Here is a 23,491-nt window from a genome sequence, read left to right as displayed (position 1 = left end):
GGCAGCCCCAGGAGACTAACCCAAACCCCTTGTCAAGTTGATTCTGACTTGTAGCAACCCTATAGGACAGGGTAGGGCTGCCCAATAGGGTTCCCAAGGCTGTAATCTTTACGGATGCAGACTGCCACATCTTTCTCCCGTGGAGCAGCTGGTAGGTTTGAACCACTGCCCACCTGGTTAACAGCCAAGCACTTAACCACTGAGCCACTAAGGCTCTTTTAGTAGACTAAGACAGTATCTAATTTTGGCCTTAGTTTATTTCCTTAATTACTACCAGGTTGAATATCTTTCATGTTTGTCAGCCTAATCTCATCTCAGAATTGCCCGTTCACACATCTTGCCCATTTTTCTGTTTGCTTTTCTTTAACTAACTTATTTGTAAAACTTTACATAATTTGTGTATAAATAATTTCCTTGTCAGGTATCAGAATAGCTCAGTCTTTTCAATAGCATCTTGTTCTTTTCTAATTTGAATCCTTCGTTCGCCTTCAATCACTTAAAGTGTATTTACTGCATATTATATTTATGCATCCGGTAATTCTTTTATGTGAAGTTCTTGAGGATTTGAAATTGCTCTACAACACTGGGATTCGAACCCAGGTCCACTTGACCCCAAATCTCACAGACCTCCCCCACTGCCACCATCTTCCCCTGCAATCCACAGCTACCTTGAGCGTCACTCCAGCAGAAGGTCAGAGCATCTGGGGATACAGACCCCACCTATGTGACTCTGTCTTCAGGGTGAGAGCATGACAACAAATCAGACCAGCATCAGGGTTCATTCACAACGATTTATTTGCCGACCCCTCACAGACATGCAAGAGGACGAACTTGCGGCGTGACAGCCTCAGAACCCACCCAGCTTCCAAGTACCACCCAGAAAAAGGCACTTTCCCAATAGCTGGGCAACCCCTGGGACCGCCATCAAGCTTTGGCCAACCTTGTGCCAATCTCTCGGTTGCCCCCAGCTGCTGGTGGACGCCCTGAGCATGCCCTGAGCACCTACTTATAGCTCTAAGCCCAACCCCCCACCTGAGACTGGAGATGCCCAACCCCTACCTGGACATCTCATGCAATTTGACCTCTCCTGGCAGCCAAGGACCACCCCCTCCCCCACACAGAAGCAAGTCCTGGCCACCCAGCAGCAGCACAAGGCTCAGCACAGAACAGGCGTCAAGATGTTTGTTGAGTTACTGAAAGAGCCACAGTGAAGAAGGCCAGTATGAGGGAGGCCTGACACTTCCAGGGCCCACAGGGAGAGCTCTCCAGCTCCTGCCAGAGCTGGTTCTTAGAATAGCAGCCCAGCCTGCAGCACTTCTTGGGTTCAGGGGCAGCGAAAGGTCAGAAAGAGTCTTCGTCATGCCCCAGGCTCTCAAGTCCAGTCTTCTGGAGGCCTCCTCTGTGCCAAGTTACTGGTGGGCTCCCCCATCTGAAAACTCAAACGATCTAAAATGCAAAGCTGCTTTCAATCATAATTAACAACCCCTCCCAATGTCACTGAGCCTATGAGCTTTTAAAGCTTTTTCATGTCCACTTGAAGACCCTCTCTGGCCTGGTGGCCCTGCCTCCATCAGAGGTGGGTGGGAGGTTCCTGCCCACTGTACAGAGGAGGAACAGGAGGCTCAGAGAAGGCAGGTAACTCCCCTGGGGATGCCCAGTAAGGGCTGGAACTTTCTGGGCACAGGGAAATGGTCCAGGTCCTAGGGAGCCTGGGCAAGAAGAGACTTCGAAATTGTGCCAGGGCCTCTGTGCAGGGAGCAGGGCCTGTGTCACAGCAGAGACTTAGGAAATATCCATCAAATAAATGACTTCAGAGTCCCCTAAAATTCTTTGAGTCAAGATGCGATTTTAGGAAAAAGTAGAACCAAGAAAATGACAGCAGGATTTTTGGTTGGAGCTGCTCCTGGGATTCTGTACGGCTCCCCGAAAGCTAGGAGCCTGGCAGAAAGGGTGACCCCCAATCCCTGTACCCCCATATCTTACTTAATATCATCAGCTAAGGGAGTGGGTAAATGGCCCCAGTTTACAGACAGGGAGTCAGGGCCCAGAGGGGATAAGCCAAGCCCAGAATGCCCGTTTCCCAGTACCCATGGCCCCTGGGCAGCCCACTAATCTGCTTTCTTGGCCTTCTTCTTCCTGGACCCCTCACTCAACTCCTCCTTGGACTTGGAGGGCAGGGCACCTGGGCTGCTGCCAGGGGACGCCCCATGCCCCCCCTGGTTGTCATGGTGATCATCGCCCTCCCAGGCTTCCCCAAACAGCACAGGGCAGATGTAGCCCTCCAGGACATCAAAGGGGGATCCATGGGAGTGGGTGGCCGTCAGGAACACCTGAAGAGGAATATGGAGGCAGGGAGGCGGGGAACAGGAGGGGAAGAGGGGACAGAAGGTTAACAGGGTCAGGGGTGGAGGTAGCCCAGCCTGAACTCTGGCTGCACACGGGGGACCCACCATCCTGGTGGGGTCCTGGGATGCAGGACTTCTGGTGGTAAAACCAGGACCAGCATACCTGCCCCCTTCCCCAGGGGTTTCCAATGGGCTCAGAGAGGTAAAGGGAGTGGCCTGGGGTTGCACAGCAAACAAGGGGCAGAACAAGACTTGGACCCTCTGCTTCCCTCTCCTCCTCCCCTGAAATCAGGGCTTATGTCAGGGGAGGACACACCCTTGTGCTGGGGCCTTCCATCTCAACTTGGGGTGAGTCCCCTCATGGGAGGCACTAGGCCCAGCATGGACCAGCACCAGCCCTGGTCTAAGTGCCCCAGTGCCTCTTCCTCTGTTCCCTGCAACCTGAGACTCCAGTTCCTCCCGTTTGCCAAATAAATCTGGCATCCCCAGGGCATACCCTCTGCTGGAGTTCTTCTCCCTCCCCCATCCTCACCCTACCCACTGGACCCTGCTCTTCTGAGGCCTCCCCTCAGCCCACAGGGAGACCCTGCACCAAAGCTCCTCCCCTTTCTGCACTGGCCACCCTGGGCCAGAAGTGACATACCCTGAGCCCCTCTCCCAGCCCTAGCTTACCTTGCAGGACACCATGAACATGGTGAAGATGAAGATGAGGCTGGCTTTGGAGACAGGGAGCCAGCGTGTCTGCTGGAGGGTGAAGAGCACAGCTCCGTACAGGCTGGCTTTGGTGGGGCTGGAAGGGAGGCACACGGCTGACCGATCAGGGCTCCACAGAAAACCCCCCACCCCACTCCCACCCCAGCTTCTCCTGAGTGTGAGGTGGGGACGAGCACTGGCGGCTTGGATAAGGTGATGTTGCTCTGCTTCCTAGCAAGTGACAACCGCTCTGGGTCTATGTCCTCATCTTTGGGCTGAGGACAGGACAGACTTCTCACAGGGAGGAAATGAGGTACCCCATGTTTTCCAAAGAGTAGGACGGGAGATGATTTTCATTGGTATATGGGTGAGCCACTTAACTCTGTCATATTTTAATGGCTATGGCCTTATTTATTATGTATTGAGGAAAATGTAAGTAGCCCAAATCTAAAATATTTTTTAGTAATGTGTGAGGCTAGATGCAATGTGGTGCCCTGGGTTGGGTCCCGGATGCTGCCCCTGGCCTGCCCACTGCTTCTCACCTTGCTCTGGCCACACTCGCCATCCAACCCCATGCCCCGACCTCATCCCAACCAGACTCCCCAGCTCACACACCCCACCCAACCCCACACTCCCACCCACACTCCCAACCCCATGGTCCCGTCCCATGTACCCCACTCAACCTCATGCTCCCAACCCCACTCTTACCCCATGCACCCCCCGAAGCCTATGCTTTCCCCCACACTCCCCCTCATGCTCCCCACCCTTCGTGTCTCACCCAACCGCACACTCACACCCCAATCTCCCAGCGCATCTCCTCTGAACTAGGCCTTATCTCTTCTCTTTCCTGACTTGCTGCTTTGCACAGCTGGTGACTGCAGGGCTCCTTCCCTGCTGAAAGCCCTGCTCTCTCTTCAAAACCCAAATCAAGCATCACCTCTTCTCTGCAGTTCTGCCAGTCCTCACCCTGGGCCACGGCCCCGCTCTGGGCTCCCCTAGCCTTGCCCTCTCCAAGTTGCCTAGCCCAGGGTGAGGCCCGAGGCATCCATGAACACAGGAGGGTGGGCGGGTGGCTACTCACAAGGACATGTGCAGGATCTCATTGGTCTCCGGCTTCCAGACGCCCCGAAGCAGCTGCTCAACGTTGGACATGAGGGCGACTCCAGAGCCTATGGGCAGGGGGCGTCTGAAGGAGCCACCCCAGCTCTAGATTCCCGAGGGTAGCCTTCCCGCCCCGGGACTTCCCCCAAGGGGCATGCAGCCTGGGTGTGTGTGATCACCAGGTGCAGGTAGGGAAACAGAGGCTCAGAGGGTCACATGGCACATTTAGAGCAGAACCAGCATGAAGGAGTGTTCCAGATTGAATTGTGTCCTCCCCGCACAAGATATGTGTAGGTGCCCTTGTGGTGCAGTGGTTAAGCGCTCAGCTGCTAACCTAAAGGTCAGCAGTTCAAACCCACTGCCACTCCATGGGAGAGTGATATGGCAGACTGCTGCCCTAAAGATTTACAGCCTTGGAAACCCCATGGGGCAGTTCTACTTTGTCCTATAGGGTCGCTATGAGTAGGAATTGACTTGTCGGAGTGGGTTTGGTTTTTTTAAAGATACATATGGAATCCTAACCCCTTTAACTGTGGATAGGAGTCCCTGGGTGGCACCGTTAATGGCTTGACTACTAGCCAAAAGTTTGGCAGTTTGAACCTACCCAGAGGTGCCTCAGAGGGCTTGGAAGACCTGCTTCTGAGAGGTCACAGCCTTGAAAACCTTATGGATAGTTTTACTCTGACACACGTGGCATCACCTGACAGCAACTAACAACAACATACCTGTGGATACGATCCCATTTGGGAACAGGGTTTTCTTTGTTATGCTAATGAGTATCAGTGTAAGATGGGTCCTAAACCTAATCACTTCTGAGTTAGAAGCGGCAGCATAGATACAGAGGCAAGCAAGCACAAACAAAAGAAGACAGATGTCCCATGGAGATAGCCAAGGAACACTGAGAAGAAGCAGAAAAGCTGAAGCAAGGACCTTCCCCTGTAGCAGAGAGAACCTTCCCCTAGAGCTGGCACCCTGAATTTGGATGTCTAGCCTCCTGAACTGTGACAAAATAAACTCCTGTTCACTAAAGCCACCCAATTGTGGTACTTCTGTTATAGCAGCACTAAGAAACTAAGACAAGGAGTAATGGGTGTATCTTTCCCCCCTCCCCTGCCAAGGTGGGTCTCTCCCCGCTTCTCACCTCCTTGGGCTCTGAGTTTTCAATCTTTCCTAAGCCATCCACCCTCTGGGAGGCATGCTATACCCCCGAGGAAGCTGTAGTAGAGACTTCCTGGAGAGGGCGAATAAGGAGACCCAAGTGGAGAGACAATGGTTAAATTTCTGGAAGAATCTCCCCCATTTACCCCAAAGGAATTGGCTAATGAGTTGGCTTGGGCACCCCCACCTGGAGGAATAGGTAAGCCAACTGGGGGGGTGGGGCTGATATGCACAGGGGGTTCAAACTATACCTCACATGGGCTCTCAAATGGGGGGCAGGGAAAATGGTAACACCTGGAGACATTTTTGGTTGTCACAGTTGGGAGGGTTACTACTTGCATCTAGTAGGTAGAGGCTGGGCAAGCTGCTCAACACCCTACAATGCACAGGATGGCCCCCACCACAGAAAATGATCCAGCCCTGTTATGGATTAAGTTGTGCCCCCCAAAAGAAATGTGGAAGTCCTAACCTCTCTACCTTGAATGTATCCCTGTTTGGATATAGGAGTTTTCTAGGGTGGGTCCTAAACCTAATTGCTTCTGAGTGGTGTCTTATAGAAAGAGCAGAAAAGACACAGAGACACACACAGGGAAAGACAGATGCCAAGGAAAGCAAAGGAACTCCCAGGCTACCTAGAGCCAATGCCTGGTTTTGGACTTTCAGCCTCCAAAACTGTGAGACAATAAATCCCTCTTCTTTAAAGCCACCACTTGTAGTATGTTTTTGTCACTGCATCTCTAGGTAACTAAGGCCACACCAAAAACCAAATCCATTGCCGTTGAGTCGACTCCGACTTATAGCAACCCCATATTCAGAGTAGAACTGAGCTCTATAGTGTTTTCTTGGATGTCGTCTTTACGGAAGCAGATTGCCAGAACTTTCTTTCATGGTACCATTTGGTGCATTTGAACTGCCAACTTTCAGGTTAATAGTCTAGCACAAACCATTCGCACCACCCAGGGACCTAACCAGCTGGCAATGAGTAGATTCCAACTCATTGTGACCCCATGTGTGTCACCGCAGAACCGTGCTCCATAGGGTTTTCCACTTTGTGATCTTTCAAAAGCAGATTGCCAGGCCTTCCTTCTATGGCCCTGCTGGGTAGGTCAAACTACCAACCTTTAGGTTAGTAGTCGAGTGTAAACTGTTATTGCCACTCAGGGACCTAATCAGTTGCCAATGAGTAGATTTCAACTCATTGTGACTCCATGTGTGTCAGAGCAGAACAGTGCTCCATAGGGTTTTCCTGGCTGGAATCTTTCTGGAAGCAAATTACCAGGCCTTTCTTCCACAGCCTTGCTGGTTGCGTTCCAACTGCCAACCTTTCAATTAGGTAATGAAAACAGGCCCCAAGTATTAACATTGCTGCGGTTAAGAAACCCTGCCCTAGAGACATTAGCTATCGTTGTTGCAGTCATCGTTGTCCTATTTACCTCTGGTGGTTAAGTTTTCTGGAAGAATCTTCCCAGGTACCCCAAAGGTATTGGCTAATAAGGAGACGCGGGCTCCTGCTAGAGTTCTGCCACCCCCCCAACCTGGAATAATAGCTGTGCCAATGGCGGGCCTGACTTGTACCACTTGGGTGGGGGCCCCCGACGGGGGCCATTTCATTGTTGCTGTCCTACTTACCTTTGACCCAGCCGGTGGCGATCATGACAAACCAGCCGTGGTGGTAGTGGTGGTGCGCATGGTGGATGCCCACCGCAATCTTGCGGACCCTCACCACCTCCTTCATGGCCACAAAGATGAGCTTCACGGGCAGGAAGCAGACGCACTTGTAGAAGAGGTCCATGGGGCAGAAGAAGATCAAGTACCTTCGGGGAGAGAATACCATGCATCGGGGGGTGGCTGGGGCCTTGGGAGGGGAGGTGGTGTCTGCAATTTCATTTTCTTTAAAGGCTGAGTTGACACAGTTTTGAGGCCCTGGCTGGAGGCTGGACTGTCCACCCTCTCTCCCCTCCTCTTTTATTTTTTTTTTTTTTGTAGAGTAGAACTGCTCCATAGCGTTTTCTTGGCATGATCTGTACAGAAGCAGGTCGCCAGGCCTTTCTTCCTCAGCATATCTGAGTGATTTCAAACTGCTAACCTTTAAGTTAGCAGCCAAGCTCAAACCATGTGCACCACCCCAGGGACCTTGTATGAAAAATGCCGCCTTCAAACACTAGAATCACCCTCGGGAAGCTGAGGTCCACACACCATGACAGGCATATGAGAAGTGAGGCCAGTTTGAGGGGATAGCAGGATCACAACTTGCATCTAATGCTTATGTTGTAGTTAGGTGGTGTTGAGCAGATTCCAACTCATAGCGAGCCCACGTGACAGAGTAGAGATGCCCCATAGAGTTTTCTTGGCTGTAGCCTTTACGGAAGCAGACCACCAGGCCTTTCTCACCAACCTTTCACTTAGCAGCTGAGTGCTTAATTGTTCATACCATCAAGGCTCCTAGATGCTTATATACCCTGAGAACAAATATATATGCAAAATTCAGTTCCATTCCATAGCCGACCTGACTCCTCTTTCCTGTGTCACACCTGACTTACCATGCCACAGATTTGTCGGAGCTTGTCCAGACCCCGCCTTCTGCGATGCGTGGGGCCTGGGACAGACCTGGGCGTGGGGCACAGTGGTTGGGGTGACCCGTGTTTGGTGTGCGAGGTTCCAGTTCTTCCTGCTTCCTGGATACCCAGCCCAGGAGACACCCCCACCCCCAGCCCGACTCTCCACCGCCCCATAGCTGCTCACCAGACGGCCGAGGCCAGCAGGACACTGGAGTTGTTGCTGAAGTAGTCGATGAGGGGCTCCCCGAGCAGGAGGTCAGCCAGGATGTAGCTTCCGAAGCAGTGCAGCATGGCGCAGAGCCAGGACGCGACAGGGTGGCGCCGGGAGAGCTCGACCGCTCCTGGGGGGCACAGGGGAGTCCCCCACCATCGGCCGTCAGGAAGCCGGGCACATGCTCTGCCCCCATGCCTGCCCGTCAGCCCAGCATCAAGGCCCCTGCCCATGCCAAGCAGTCTCACCCATTCCAGACAGAGAACCAATGCTCAGAGAAGTTGTGTATGTGGCCCAAGGATACACAGCAAGTAAAGGCAGCACTAGGTCAAGCTCCTTCCTCCTTGCTCAGTGGTTTGGCTTGAATTGTGCCCTCCCACCTAAAAGGTATGTTAAAGTCCTAACCCTGGTACCTGTGAACCTGACCTTGTTTGGAGAAACAGGAGTTTTGTTTACAGATGTTCGCAGTTAAGTTACTGAAGTCATACTGGAGTAGGGTGGGTCCTAATCCAATACGACTGGTGCCTTATAACAGAGAAAGACACACACACAGAGACGATCATGTGCAGACAGAGGCAGAGACAGAGTCATGGGGCCACAAGCCAGGGAACACCTGGAGTCACCAGAAGCTGGAAGAGGTAAGGAAGCATCTTCCTTCAAAGGCTTTAGACAGAACAAGGCCCACAGCCGTGGGCACCCTGATCTCAGACTCCCAGCCCCCAGAACTGTGAGGGAATACATTCCCCTTCTTATAAACCATCCAGTTATTGGTACTTTGTTACAGCAGTGCTGTAAGACTGATACAAATGTTAAAAGGACAACAAAGAAAAACAGTATAACTTATTTTACAGTTTCTGCAACCAAGGATACAAATCCCAAAACCCAGTGCCTTCCAGTCAATGCTGACTCACAGGGATCCTATAGGACAGAGGAGAGCTACTCCTTCAGGTTTCCTAGGCTGTAAACTTTACAGAAGCAGGCTGCCACACCCTTTCTCCCAAGGAGCTGCTGCTGGGTTCAAACCGCTGACCTTTTGGTTAGCAGGCGAGCACTTTAACCACTGCACCACCAGGGATCCTCACAACTAAGGATACATGCCAGTAAATACTATTAAATGAACTACTACAAACTCAAGGCGACCAAATACAAAGGGGCTGGCTGAGTGAGCAGCAGCTCAGGGCATGGGTCTTGGATTGTTCACTGAAGTTTTATCACAGGTGTAGTAGATTCGAGTGGCCACACTCAGGATACAGGATGGTGCCACAACCACAAGGAAACTCCCTTTGTGGTTAGATCCTCTTCCCAGCCCGCAGCAAAAAAAAGCAGACCAGCTGCCGTACAGTCGACTCTGACTCGTGGTGGCCTCATGTGTGCCAGACTAGAACTGGGCTCTGTAGGGTTTTCGATGACTGATTTTTGAGAAGTAGATCACCAGGCCTTTCTTCCGAGGCATCTCTGGGTGGACGTGAACTTCAGCTATCAGCCAAACGTACTCACCATTTGCAAAACCACCCACCTATTCTCCATCAATATGCTTTTGTCCCTTGAAGACTGTTACGTAAGTGGAATTGTGCCGTATACAACCTCTGAGACTGGCCATTTGCATGAGGGATAACGCCCTGGCGATCCATCCAGGTTGTGGCATATGTGACTGTTGCTGTTAGGTGCCGTTGAGTCGGCCCCTGATTCATGGTGACCCTATGCACAATGGAACAAAACGCTGCTGGGTCCCGTACCATCTGTGGTCAGTTAAGGAACGGATCGTTTAAGGATCCATAGGGTTTTCAGTGGCTGATTTTCAGAAGTGTATCATCAGACCTTTTTTACTAGAACGTTTTAGCCCAGAAGCTCTGCTTAAACCTGTTCAGCACCATAGCAACACGGAAGCTTCTACTGACAGATGGTTGGTGGCTGTACCTGAGGTGCGTTCATTGGAAATCGAACTTGGGTCTCCCACATGGGAGGCGAGGATCCTAACACTGAACCACCACAGCCCTCATCCATTGCACGTACAAGTTGCTAAAGAAGGTCTGTAGTTCATAGTATTATACCCATCTCAGTGTCCTGGTTTTAATATTCAGCTGTGGTTACATAAGATCTTGTCATTGGGAGAAGCTGGGTGAAGGGTACAGGGAACTCTCTGCCATTTTTGCAACTTCTTGTGAGTCTTAACTGATCTCAAAATAAAAAGTATTTTTTAAAATTTCTACATTAAATGGGGGGCACTCCCTACAGCCATAAAGAGAAAGGAAGCTTTAATACATGCTACAACATGGATGAACCTTGAAAACATCATGCTGAGTGACAAAAGTCAGACCTAAAAGGATAAATACTGTACGATCTCATAAGAAACAGACAAATGTATAGCAACTAAAGCTTATTAGGGGTTATTAGGGGTGGGAGGGAGGCAAGGAGGGAATCATTGCTTGGGGGGCACTGAGTTTCTGTTAATGGCGGTGGGACAGCTTGGAAAAAGGTAGCGGTGATGGTTGCACAGCACGATGAATGTAATAAATGTCAGTGAATGGTACATGTGATAAATGTGGAATTGGAAAACATTTTGTTATATACACTTTTCCACGATTAAAAAAAAGCAACATAACAACAGCAACAAAAAGGGGAGGGTCTGGCTTTTTATAAATAAGCTTACAAAAACACGACACTGGGATGCAGGAATGATATCTGGTTATCAAGTTCTTCCATTTTGTATACCCATTTAACGTCTTTACACTCTTTCTAAGTGGATAGGTTATATCTTCACACTAATACCGTCACAGACTTTTAAAGCCACACCCTAGAGTCTGAACCTGGGTGTCTGCCTCCCTAGGTGTGACAACTGATTTCATCATATTGATTCCCTCCTTCCGGCACTAGTTTCATTTTCCAGGAAGCAACCTCAAGATTGAGTTGTATGGAACACCTACTTGGCTCTCACTGCCACAGGCTAGACACGTTGTTCCTATCGTGATTGTCAGCTGCAGTCTACCTGGCACTGACTCATGGTGACCCCATGCACAACAGGATTGGCCCGTTGTGTTCCATAGCGTTTTCATTGGCTGATTTTTGGAAGACTACCAGGCCCTTTTTCCGAGGTGCCTCCAGGTAAACTTGAACCAAGTGCTTAACCATTTACACCACCCAGGTGTATCCCCAAAATTCATGTCCACCTGGAACCTCAGAATGTGACCTTATTTGGAAGAAGGATCTTTGCAGATACAATTAAGGAGCTCTGGTGGTGCTCAGCTGCTAAATGAAAGGTTGGCGGTTCGAACCCACCAGCCGCTCCACAGGAGAAAGACGTGGCAGTCTGCTTCCATAAAGATTTACAGCCTTGGAAACCCTAGTGGCAGTTCTACCCTGTCCTATAGGGTCGCTATGAGTCGGAATGGACTGGACAGCCATGGGTTTTTAAAAAAATTTTTTAGCAGATAATTAAGGTAAAGTTCAAGATGAGATCATCCCAGACAAGGATTTTAATGACTGGTTTCCTTGTAAGAAGAGGAGAGAACACAGAGATGCACAGAGAAGAGGGCCATGTGTGGATGGAGGGAGAGACTAGAGTGATGTGGCCACAAGCCAAAGAATGTCTAGAGTCACCAGAAGCTGGAAGAGATAAGGAAAGATCCTTTCCTAGAGCCTCTGGGGGACACATGGCTCTGCTGACACCCTAAATTCGGACTTCTGGTCTCCAAAACAGTGAGAGAATAGATTTCTGTTGTTCCAAGCCACCCACTTGTGCAATGTGTTATAGCAGCCCCAGGACACATATACACCACCTGACAGATGAGGAACCTCAGGCTCCCCAAGGTCAAGTGCCTTACCCAAGGTCACCATGCATCCCACAAGTATTTCTGAGCAAGTATGCCAGGCCTTTGCTAGACGCTGGGGGTGCAGCTGAAAGCAAGTTCAATCGTTGCCCTCCTGGGATTCACAGCCTGGCAGAGATGCAGCACAATCAAGTAATCCCACAATCGAATGTCAACTTCCATAAAGGAGAGGCACAGGGCGCAGTGAGTGGGTCTGCCTGGGGGCTTGGCCTAGGGAAAGCAGTCAGGGAAGGCTTCATGTAGGAAGCGGTGCAAGTTCTTAAATTTCATAAAAAATGGTGCCATACTGAATATATCCTTCTACAGCTTGTTTTTATCCACATTGTTTTCAAGGTTTATACACATTGATTCACACTGCAGCTGCATGTCTGTCTGTCTCCAGAGCTATTGAGTCAACCCCAACTTATGGTGACCCCATGTGTATCAGAATAGAACTGTGTTCCATAGGGTTTTCAATGGCAGAGTTTTCAGGAGCAGATCACCAGGCCTCTCTTCCGAGGCACCTCTGGGTAGATTCAAACCTCCAACCATTCAGTTAGCAACTAAGCCTACTAACTGTTTGCAGCACCCAGGGACTATGCATACGTACATCATGATAATTTTGACTGCTGTATAGTATTCCACCTTAGGACTAAATCTCTACTGAGCCATTCCCTGGCAGATAGTACATTTTATAATTAGGAAACATGCCCAGTAAAAGTTGTTTTCAAGTAAACAATCAACATACTCCCCTCTCTCTTCACCATCCCCACCAAATAACCATGTGAACTAGACCAAACCATTTCTTCTCTCTGAGCCCCTTCCATTCTTTGTCAGGTGGGGACCCTAAATCTCCCTTCCTCAGCTCCTAATGAGGGCTGGAATCGAATTTTTCCTCCTCTAATCTCATCCTCCTGGCAACCCTACATGCGTCTGAGTAGACCGGCTCCATGAGGTTTTCAAGGCTGTGACCTTTTGGAAGCAGATCACCAGGCCTTATTTCCAAGGCGCCTCTGGGTGGATGTGAACCACTAACCTTCTGGTTAGTAGGCAGGCACTTAACCATTTGCACCACCCAGGGGTTGCCATGAGTCAGAACAGACTCCATGGCAACTAACAACAATCTCACCCTGGAGTTACAAGCTCAAGTGCATCTTCTCCGCACCCTCAAGGTTCTCTTAAGTCTCGAAATACACCAAGGTCCCCGAGTAGGAAGCACAAAGTCTCTCTTCTCTGATGGGGTTCTATTTAAAACACTGCCCGCTGAGAGTTAATCCTTTGAACAGCTGGTGGACACTGGGAACCTGAGTTTAGCAGAAATGGATACGTCTCCATCTAAAAATAACCCCAGGGGTTGAATTCTTTCCAGGGCTTTTGCTGTGCCCTCTGGGACCGTCCTAGGGACCAAGGCTGGGATGTGGATATGGAGGCTGGGTTTGCATGCTTGACGCTCCGATCAACGGGCTCTGGGGTGTGCACCACGCCTGCACCCTGACAGAAAAGTCCACGCTCAGGTGCTACTCTGCCACTCCCTCTGGCCTTGGGCTAATAACCCCCACCTTGAGTTTCCTCCATGGAGCCCTGGTGATACAACGGATAAGTGCTCAGCTGCTAACCCAAAGATTTGAACCTACCTGCATCTCCACAGAAGAAAGACCTGGCAATCTGCTTCCATAAAGATTACAGACAAGAAAATCCTGTGGGTCGGTTCCACTCTGTAACACATGGAGTAACTAAGAGTTGGAGTCAACTCAATGGCACCCAACGAGTTTCCTCCATCAAAAGGAGAGAATGAAAGCACCCATCCTTACAGAGTCAGGATGATTCAGCGAGGTCATGTGGTATTATCATTACCCTTTTTATACTAACTGATACCCTCCCAGTAAACCTGGGAAGGAGAAGTCTCCCCATTGCCACAGATGAGAAGACTGAGGCTGACGAGGGGACCCGATGGAGTTTCCACAGCATAGTAGTAGCCGAGAAACCAATTCCCAAGCTCCAAAGCCCTTTCCTTTTGCTACATTCCTGCTCAGTTTCCCCTGCTGGGTCTCAGTTTCAAACCCAGGCTTTGTGTCAAATCATTGGGTGGGCATGGGTGAATCTCCCTCCTCTCCGGGCCTCAGTTTGCTTATGTGTATAATGGGATGATACCTAGGGTGACTAGGCCTGCGAGTGGCACAATCAGTTTGCGTTCGACTACTAATCTAAAGGTTGGAGGTTTGAACTCAGCCGCGGTGCCACAGAAGAAAGGTCTGGTCATCTGCTTCTGTAAAGATTATAGCCAAGAAAACCTCATGGAGCAGTTCTACTCTGTCACACACGGGGTTGCCATGAATCAGAACAGACTTGACAGCAATGGACTATACAGGGTGATCAGCCACCCTGATTTGCCTGGGACCCAGAAGTTTTCTGGGACTTGGGACTTCCAGCGCTAAACTCAGGAAAGTGTCGGCAAACCTAGAGGAGGTGGTCACCCCAGTGCTATCACTCATTTTGAAGGGCTCTTAGAAGGATGAAGAGAAATTGCTTGGTGCTTAGCAATTATGCAAGCAACGTTCCTGGAGCCAAAGTGAGACAGAAGTTGCCTGTGGATGGAAATTTCTGTATACGGATTTTTTAAAAAATGAGCTCTGTCTTAGGAAACATGGGTCAGTTACCCACCCCCCAACCTCAGTTTGCTCATGTGTATAATGGGGATGCTATCTAGGGTGACCAGGTCTGTGGGTGGCACAAATGGTTTGCACTCAACTGCTAACCTAAAGGTTGGCGGTTCGAACTCATCAGTGGTGCCACGGAAGAACGGTCTGGCAATCTGCTTCCATAAAGACTATAGCTAAGACTTTGGGGCCCTAGTCTGGCCTGAGATGGGCTCTGTGGCTTTTCCTTGCCAGGGTCAGTGTCTCACTTCCAAATGGCAGGGCAGTGCTAGAAGGTTCTCAAAGGTACTGTCAGCACCGCCATTGTTTCCTGCTACTTAGTCTGAGGTCTAAACACGTGTGGTCTATTGGAAGACTTTCCCAGCGACTCTAAGTACTATTCTCAGCACCTCCCAGCTCCCTCAGTTTCCTCCTCACCAAAATGGAGACGGCAGCTCTGCTTACAAGGTTGGAGGATGGGCAGTCCCTCACCCAAGGTCACGGATCAGAGATCCACGGGATGTTCTCTTTGGCTCTTACGGTGTTTTAAAAATGTTAGGACAGCTGACATATAAACATGTTGTTAGCAGCCATTGAGTATGCCCCTGACTCATGGCAACCCAATGTGCAACGGAATAAAACATTGTCCGGTCCTGCATCATCCCCATGTTCGTTGGTCTGCTTGAGTCCATGGTTGTGGCCATTGTGTATTTTGAGTGCCTTGCAACCTAGGGGGCTCATCTTCCAGCACTGTATCAGACAATGTTCTCTTGCGATCCATAGGGTTTTCAACTGGCTGATTTTTTAAGTTGATTGCCAGGGCTTTCTTCCTAGTCTGTCTTAGTCTGGAAGCTCTGCTGAAATCTGCTCAACATCCTAGCAACACTCAGGCTCCATTGACAGACTGGTGGTGGGTGCACATGAGGTGCATTGGCCGAGAATGGAACCTGGGTTTCCCACATGGAAGGCAAGAATTCTACCACCACTGCCCTTGCCATATAACAAGGGAACTTCAAGTCCAGATTTCCAGCTTCTCTGGAAAAATCAGCCTTGGCAGTTCTAGCCATAAGCACATAGAGACGCAGGTTGACTCCCCTGGGGTGTCCCCACCTGACTCATTTCACTTGTATTCCCTGCCTGGCCCCTGGAGGCATTTGAGCTTAAGACCCCTGGTCTAGTGGTTCTCAACTGGAGGTGGCTATGTCTCCTGGGGGACACTTGGCACTTGTGGGTGTCATGAAAGGGTGGGATGCTCCTGGCATCAAGTGGGTGGAGACCAGGTACACTGCTCAACACTCTACAATGCACAGGACAGCCCCCACCACAGAGAATGATCTGGCCCCAGATGTCAATGGCACCACAGCTGAGAAACCAGGGTGTAGAGAATTGTTCTCAAGCTTGGCTGCATGAGGAAGGTGGGTCAGGAATCGGAAATGCTGTCACCATGAACATCTGCTTCCTGTGCCATGAGACCGGAAGAACTGGATGGTGCCTGGCTACCATTATTGAGTGTTTTGATCTAAAATTCTGTAGAAGAATCCTAATCAAAAGGGAGGAGACAGAACAGAATTACAAATTCTCATGGAATCCAGACCTTCTGGAGCCATTGAGGCTGGATGAACACTCAAAACTATTGTCCTGAGATAATCTTTAAACCTTAAACCTCAAACAAAAACATGTCTCAGGAGTCAGCTTTGAACCAAACAATCATTTAGCCTAATTACTAGTTAAAGTATGTCTGCCTTGAGCATTGTGCTCTCTCAAAGATTTATCTGCGCAAGATCAAATTGACAACAGCATCTGGAAAAGTAACATGAGAAGCTTAGGGGACAGTGACTTTGCGTTCATGGCGGTGGAACAATTTGGAAAAGGATAGTAAGAATAGTTACACGAAGAATGTAAACACTAAACTGTACCTGCAGAATTTGTTGGAATGATATATCCTTTACTGTGTGTATTTTCACAAAAAATAAATAAAACTGGGCTGCTTGTTGGAACCATCTGGGGAACTTTGAAAGAGAGTGACTCCTGGCCCTACCCCAGGAGACCCTGATGTACGTGGTAGAGGGGTACAGTTTGGACAGAAGGAGTATGAAAGCCTCCCCAGGTGATTCTAATGTGTACCCAAGTTTGAGGACCACTGGTCTGGAGGATTCTTTGGCTGAGTCAGGGTTTAAGGTATCCAGCATGTCAATTCACTCATTCATTCATTCATTCAAACACAGGGCTGACACCCACTGCTTCCTCCTCTCTCCCCTGTCTGAGACTAGGGGTCCCCAAGATGAGCCAGATCCCAGCCTCCCTGTCCTTAAGGAGCTCCAGGTTTACTTCTTCCTTTCCAGTTTGAATGCCTTTTATTTCTTTTTCTTGCCTAATTGCTGTGGCCCAAATTTCCAGAGCAATATTGGATGTCGTTGTTGTTAGCTGCCATGGAGTGGATTCTGACTCATGGCGACCCCATGTGTGCAGAGTAGAACTGTGCTCCACAAAGTTCTCAAGGCTGTGAGTTTTTTGGATGCAGACTGCCAGGCCTTTCTTCGAGGCACCTCTGGGTGGGTTCAAACCACCAACATTTCAGCACTTAACAGTGTGTGCCACCCAGGGACTCCTCAGGAACTCTGGGTTTAATGAGCAGCTCTTGCCTCTTTTACTCCAATATGTATGAGCGAGCCTGGGATCTTGTTCAAATGCAGATTCGGCAGGTCAAGATGGGGTCTAGGAGTCTGCATATCTGAAGCTGCGAACCTAAGGACCACACTCTGAGTTTTGTCCCCATTTTAGGATTCTCACGAAAGCCTGCCCCAGAAAACGCATCTCCTACCCAGCCTTACAAATAAGGTGCACGTCAAGGTGTCCCAGACCTACTGCTGAAGGTTTTCAAAACGTCCTCACAATAACCAGGAAATGGCCACAGGGATTATTTTACTGATGAACCCATTTTGCAAATGAGCAAACTGAGACTGAGGGCAGTGAAATCACCAGCCTGGAGTTTACCCAACGGTGGAGGGCAGGAGGAGGTCCCTGGGTGGTGCAGACGGTTTCTGCTGAACTACTAATTGAAAGGTTGGTGGTTCAAACCCAGACATCAGCACCACAGAAGAAAGGTGAGGCAATCTGCTTCCATGAACATTACAGCGAAGACAATCATATGGAGCAGTTCTACTGTGACACACATGGGGTCGCCATGAGTCAGAACCAACTTGATGGTAATGGATTTGGGTTTGGGGTTTTAGAGGGCAGAAGTGACTCCTAGTTCAGATATCTTTCGTTCAGGCCAGCTTAGTTCTCAGAATCAGCCAGAGCTGGTTACCCAGGCAGCTGACCTGTGCAGATGCCCAGAACAGTGTGATCAGAAGAACCCCATACTTGGTTTAATGCTTTGCTGTCGCCATCTTGGAGTTGCTGGGTGGTGCCAATATTGAATGTGCTCGGCTGCTAACTGAAAGCCTGGAGGTTTTGAGTCCACCCAAAGGCACCTCGGAAGAAATGTCTGGCAATCTGCTTCTGAAAAGTCAGCCACTGAAACACCCTATGGAACACAGTTCTACTCTGATACACACAGGGTTGCTGTGAGGCCGAGTCGACCCAACTGCAACTGGTAGTGATGGCCGCCATCTTGAAGTCCTCAATCTCAGAGCCAGTGGCCCTGAGTTTTCATTTTGCACCGGATCCTGCAATCGGCACATGAATTCCAAGAAGAAACATTGGTAGTGGTTAAGATTATATACCAAACTGGGGGCTAACCACTCAATCCAGTGCCTTGCTCTTTTAGTAATTGTGGTGATTTCGTGAAGTCGAGCAAGCTGGTACTTAACCTTGCTAAGCTTCGGTTTCCCCAGTTTTGAAACGAAAGGGTTGAACTGGGCTGGGGGTTCTCAACCTTGTCAGGCTACTAAAGTCACCAGGAAGGAGGTGCTTGAAAAATGCTCAAGCCTGGGCCCCACCCCAGACCCTCTGATTTAACTGGTCTGGGGTGGAGCCTGAGCCTAGGGAAGAGGGGATTTAAAAGCCCCCAGATGAAAGCAGAGACTCTAACAGTACTTGTAAACCAATGTTCAAAGCAGCATTATTCACAATAGCCAAAAGGAGGAAACAGCCCAAATGCCCATCAACAGATGAATAAAATCAACAAACGAATGGATAAAGAATATGTAGTCCATCCACACAACGGAATTAGGCCATAAGAAAAAATGAAGAACATGCATAAATCTGGAGGGCATTATGTTAAGTGAAATTAGTGGCAAAAGGACAACTATGAGACTGCTATTATAAAAACACATGAAAAGGTTTAAACACAAAAGAAAACATTATTTGATGGCTATCAGGGTGGGAAGGGAGGGAGAGATGAATTCACTAACTAGGGAGTACACAAGAAACATCTTGCGTGAAGAAATGGATAACACACAATACAGGGGACGTGAGCGCAACTGGACTAAACCAAAAAAAGCTAAGAAGTTTCCCGAACACAACCAAACACTTCACGGGACAGAGTAGCTGAGGCTGGGGTCTGAGGACCATGGTTTCTGGGGACATCTAGGTCAACTGCCGTAACAAAGTTCATCAAGAAAATGTTCTGCATCCCACTTTGGTGAGTGGCGTCTAGGGTCTTAGAAGCTTGTGAGTGGCCATCTAAGATACATCGATTAGTCCCAACCCACTTGGAGCAAAGGAGAATGAAGAACACCAAAGACAGGGAAAATGTTAGCCCAGGAGGAAAAAGGGCCACAAAAACCAGAGACTCTATCAGCCTGAGACCAGAAGAACTAGATGGCGCCCAACTACCTACCACCAATGACCACCTTGACTGGGAACAGAGAGTCTCTTGATAGCATGGGAGAAAAGTGCGGAACAGAACTTGCATTCACATAAAAAGACCAGACTTAATGGTCTGACTGAGACTGGAAGAACCCCTGAAGCTATGGGCATGGGACACTATGTTATTTCAGAACTAAATCCATTCTCAAAGCCCACTCTTCAGACAAAGATTAGACTGGACTATAAAGCCCAAAACCATAAAACATAAAATAATGCTCGCGAAGAGCATGCTTCTTGGTTCAAGCAGATACATGAGACCAAATGGGCGGCTCCTGTCTGGAGCCAGGATGAGAAGGCAAGAGGGGACAGGAGCTGGTTGGATGGACACAGGAAACCTGGGTCTGAGCTGTAAATTTCACCTAAAGTACAATAAAAAAAAGAAAAAGAAAAAATGAAGTCCTGATAGATGCTACGCATGGATGAACCTCAAAAACATGCTCAGTGAAAGAAGCCAAACACAAAAGGACAAATGTCGTAGGATCCTACTTATGTAAAATTTTTAGAATTGGCAAGTGCATAAAGACAAAAAATAGTGGTTTCAGGGACTGGAGGGAATAGGGAAATGAGGAGTTATTGCTTAATGAATACAGTTTCTATTTGGGGTGATGAAAAAGCTTTAGAAATGGATTGTGGTAATGGTTGCATAACATTGTGAATGCAATTGATCCCACTAAATTGTACAGTTAAAAATGGTTAACATAGCAATTTTGTTATATATTTTTTTACCAGGAAAAAGAAGCCTCAGAAGCTTCAAATGTGCAGCCAAGGTTGAGAACCACTAAATCTTCTCAACCTTTAGGAACTTTCAGGAACCTTCAGGCTCCCGTACTTCTAGCTCAGGTGATTTACTTCTGTGGGCATCTCCCGACCCCTCATCCTGCTCTCCTGGCATTAGGACCTCCATGGCCACGAGGCTCTTGCCTTCCATTGCTTTGGGTTCTGCTGGTCTCTGGGCAGCATAAATGGTGTGCCCTTGGCTACCTACCTAAAGGTTGTAAGTTCAAACCCCCACCGGCACCATGAAAGAAAACCCTGGCGATCTGTTCCCATAAAGATTATAGCTAAGAAAACCCTACGGAGCAGTTTTGCTGTGTAACACACGGGGTCGCCATGACAGAATCCACTTGCTGGCAAGGGGGTTGGTTTGGTTTTACTGGGTTCTGCACTGGTAGGGGGGCCTGGTCTGAGCCACCAGGTCTTCCCCAGACAGGAAATACAGCCCCTGTTCCCTCTAAGACAATACAAAGCTTATTTTGCTTTGGAAAGTGGCTGCTTTCCAGAATAGCTTTTAAAGACAGACTCTGGGGTGTAGGTAGGCAAAAAAAAAAAAAAGAACAAAAATTGCAAGGGAAGGAGAGTATCATCCTATTTGCATAAGACCAAACATTATACCTATAACTACATAGGTACAGATGTGTAGGAAGGTCTGGAAGGGTGGCCGCCTGTGATGTTAACTATACTTATCTTTTTTCCTTTGCGCTTCTCAGTTTTTTCTTTTCTATAAATAAACCTGAGCACCTATTTTTATCATCTGGAAAAAAAAAAGCTATTTTCGTACAGAGAAAAGAATACAGAGGTAATTTACATGTAAGAGGGAGAAGGGATCACAAAGTTTTGGGTTGATTGGTTGACTAGCTAAATGCTACTATTCATCTCAGTGTGCTGAAATAATTAAAATACTAGGTAAAGAGAAACATTTGCTCCAGGGAAACTTGCACAAAAATAGAACACAATCTACAGAGGTCATTAATCCTCATTTTGGAAATGTTTATAAAAATCCAGAAGCAGTGTCTCCCCTCCTGAGAGTCCCCAGTAGAGGTCTAGGGCAGGGGGAGAAGGCTGACCCCAAGTCACCCCGCCCTGGGGCCGGCTCCACTCGGTTTAAGTGTAAAGGGTTGGCCAGAGCTGGAGGAATTCGCGCCGCCGGGGCGAGGAGATCCAGCGGCCTGGGTAAAGGGGAGGGAGGGGAGGGCGCCCACAGCGGGGTGGGGACACCGGTGTCACTTGTGCTTAACTGGATCGCAGCCCCCAGTACTGCCAGACCTTATATAGACACTCAGTTGTCGCTCCCTCTCCGAACACCAGGGACAAGGAAGGAGAGGTCACGGCTGGGGGGGCTAGGACATCTGCCTGGGCCCTTGCTGCGACCTGCGCCCCCAGCCCACGACCTGCGCCCCCAGCCCACGACCTGCGCCCCCAGCCCACGTTGGTGCAGTTGGCCTGGCCAGGACCACTTGACCTTCGTCCTCACCCCCAGCGCCTGTTTCCGGTCTTCTGAAAACTCTCCTCCATTTCCCTCCGCCTGCACCTGCTCCCCCTCCCCCAGCCCCTCTGCCCCAGCAAACTATCCTCGGCCCTCCAGCCCGCGCCCCAGAGGGGAGCACCCTACGATGCCAGAGCTGCCTACTCCCACGAACCAGAACCTGTCCCCGGGCAGAGGCGTAACGAGGGAGGATGGAGGTGGGGGGTGGAGGGGGGCACTTGCCCTGGCGCAAGTCCGAGGGGGCTCCTCCAGACGAGGTGCCAAATGACATTCCAAGGCACCATAAATATGAAAGGTGCCTGACTGAGGAGGCTGGACAAGAAGGGGGGAAGGCGTTTCTGCTGACGCTTAACCGCTATTAACGTCTATTAATCTTGAAATGGGGGGGCACGGTTTAGAGATTGCCCCTTGGCGCTGGAATGGGGGGGCGCAGCTTAGAGATTGCCCCTGGGCGCTCCTTATCCTGGCTACTGTCCCTGTCCCTGGGTCTCCCCACCCTCATCCTCCTCGAGACCCTGGGTTGGGTTGGCCCCCCACCCCCGTCACCTCCCCGGCCCTCATCTTAGGGGGAGCACTCCATGATGCCAGCACTGCCTACTCCCGCAAACCGGCTCCTGGGTCTCTCCACCCCATCCCCTCCGGACCCCCGGGTTGACCCCCCAACCCCTTCACTCGGGTTTACTCCCGCCCCCCCCAGGCCGCCTCCACCCCCAGCCCACGCCCGAGGGGGCGAACCCCACGATGCCAGCGCCGCCTCCTCCCCGGAACCAGTCCTTTGGTCTGTCCCCCCAGGGCCCCCGGCTGTCCCCCATCCCATCCCCCGCCCCCCATGCCAGTCTCTCCACGCCGTCAGTCAGCTCACCTGGCTCATACTTGAGGTAGACAATGGAGACAATGAAGTAGCTGAGGTCGAAGACCGGGAAAAGCGGCACCCGCGAGAAGCTGAGCGCCAGCTCGCCCAGACTCAGCGCCGACAGCAGATCCATGGCGCCCGCCCGCCGGGTCGGACCCCAGCCCCTGGCCGGGCAGCGCGTCCAGCAGCAGCAGCGGCGCCCCCGCGCAGGGCCCGCCCCGCCGCCAGGCACCGCCCCGGCCCGGCCCCGGAGAGGAGGAGCGACGGCCGGCCTTACAGCCCACGTCCGCGACCCCGTTCGGCCCAGCGGGGCGGACTACGGGCCCCCAGTGTTGGGTGAGTCGGCGCGGGCGGCTGTCCCTTCTGGGGGCCTGTCCCTCAAGGAGCCCACCCAGCCGGGACTCCTGTACTGCTGGGGTCGGTTAGGATACCTGTTCCCTGTGGGACCCAATCCATCTGGATCCCCGCTCCTATGGGGCTCAGTTAGGACCCCTGTCCCCTGTGGGACCCCTTCGGTGGGGACTCCTGTCCTCTGTGAGATCCACTCCGTTGGGAACATCGTCCTCTGTGGAGACGGATCAGTCAAGACCCCTGTCTCCGTGGGTCCGGTAGGTCAGGATCCCCGTCCTCTATGGAGCTCAGCTGGGACCACCGTCATCCGTGGAACTCCACAAGTCACGATTGCCATCCCCCGAGGGACCCGCTTTGTCGAGACCCTCGTCCCTCGTGGGATTCGCTCGGAGGGGACCCCTGTCCTCTGTGGGGCTCGCTCGGTCGGGACCCCTGCGCCCACGGGGACCCGCTTGATGGATGCCCACGTCCCCTCTAGGGCCTTCTCGGTGGAGACACCCGCCCCTGGTGGGTCCGCACGGTCGGGGACTCCTTCTCCTTTTAGAGTACAGTGAGTCAGGGGATCCTATCGTGGGGTGCCCACTGCGTCAGGACCCTCGGCCCCTGTGCAGCTCCATTTCTCCAGAAGCCCAATCCGGGTTCCGAGCAGAGAAGGACCCTCATCTGAACTCATTTTCCGTCCGCGGAACCCTCACGCATGC

General features: G+C 50.5%; 1 protein-coding gene across 1 annotated transcript; it reads right to left on the bottom strand.

Moving 5' to 3' along the window:
• Positions 1–777: 777 nt before the first annotated feature.
• Positions 778–22,657, bottom strand: TMEM38A (transmembrane protein 38A). The gene is made up of 6 exons (XM_049877318.1): positions 22,449–22,657; positions 8,040–8,196; positions 6,927–7,111; positions 4,120–4,207; positions 3,018–3,135; positions 778–2,330 (listed from the first exon to the last, which is right to left on the bottom strand). The coding sequence occupies exons 1-6, from the start codon at positions 22,570–22,572 to the stop codon at positions 2,109–2,111; spliced, it is 894 nt and encodes a 297-aa protein (XP_049733275.1). The 5' UTR covers positions 22,573–22,657; the 3' UTR covers positions 778–2,108.
• Positions 22,658–23,491: the final 834 nt, after the last annotated feature.

This window comes from Elephas maximus, chromosome 3, assembly GCF_024166365.1.
Source record: "Elephas maximus indicus isolate mEleMax1 chromosome 3, mEleMax1 primary haplotype, whole genome shotgun sequence".
NCBI classification, from domain to species: Eukaryota; Metazoa; Chordata; class Mammalia; order Proboscidea; family Elephantidae; genus Elephas; species Elephas maximus.
The sequence above is the reverse complement of the archived record's forward strand: the minus strand, read 5'-3'. Positions and strand labels throughout refer to the sequence as shown.

Coding starts and splice junctions, on each gene's coding strand:
- TMEM38A (XM_049877318.1), bottom strand. CDS start 22,572: ATGGATCTGCTGTCGGCGCTGAGTCTGGGCGAGCTGGCGCTCAGCTTC. Junction 8,197..22,448: donor CTACCTCAAGTATGAGCCAG/GTGAGCTGACTG, acceptor TGTGCCCCCCAG/GAGCGGTCGAGCTCTCCCGG. Junction 3,136..4,119: donor GAGATCCTGCACATGTCCTT/GTGAGTAGCCAC, acceptor CCTCCCTTCCAG/CCCCACCAAAGCCAGCCTGT.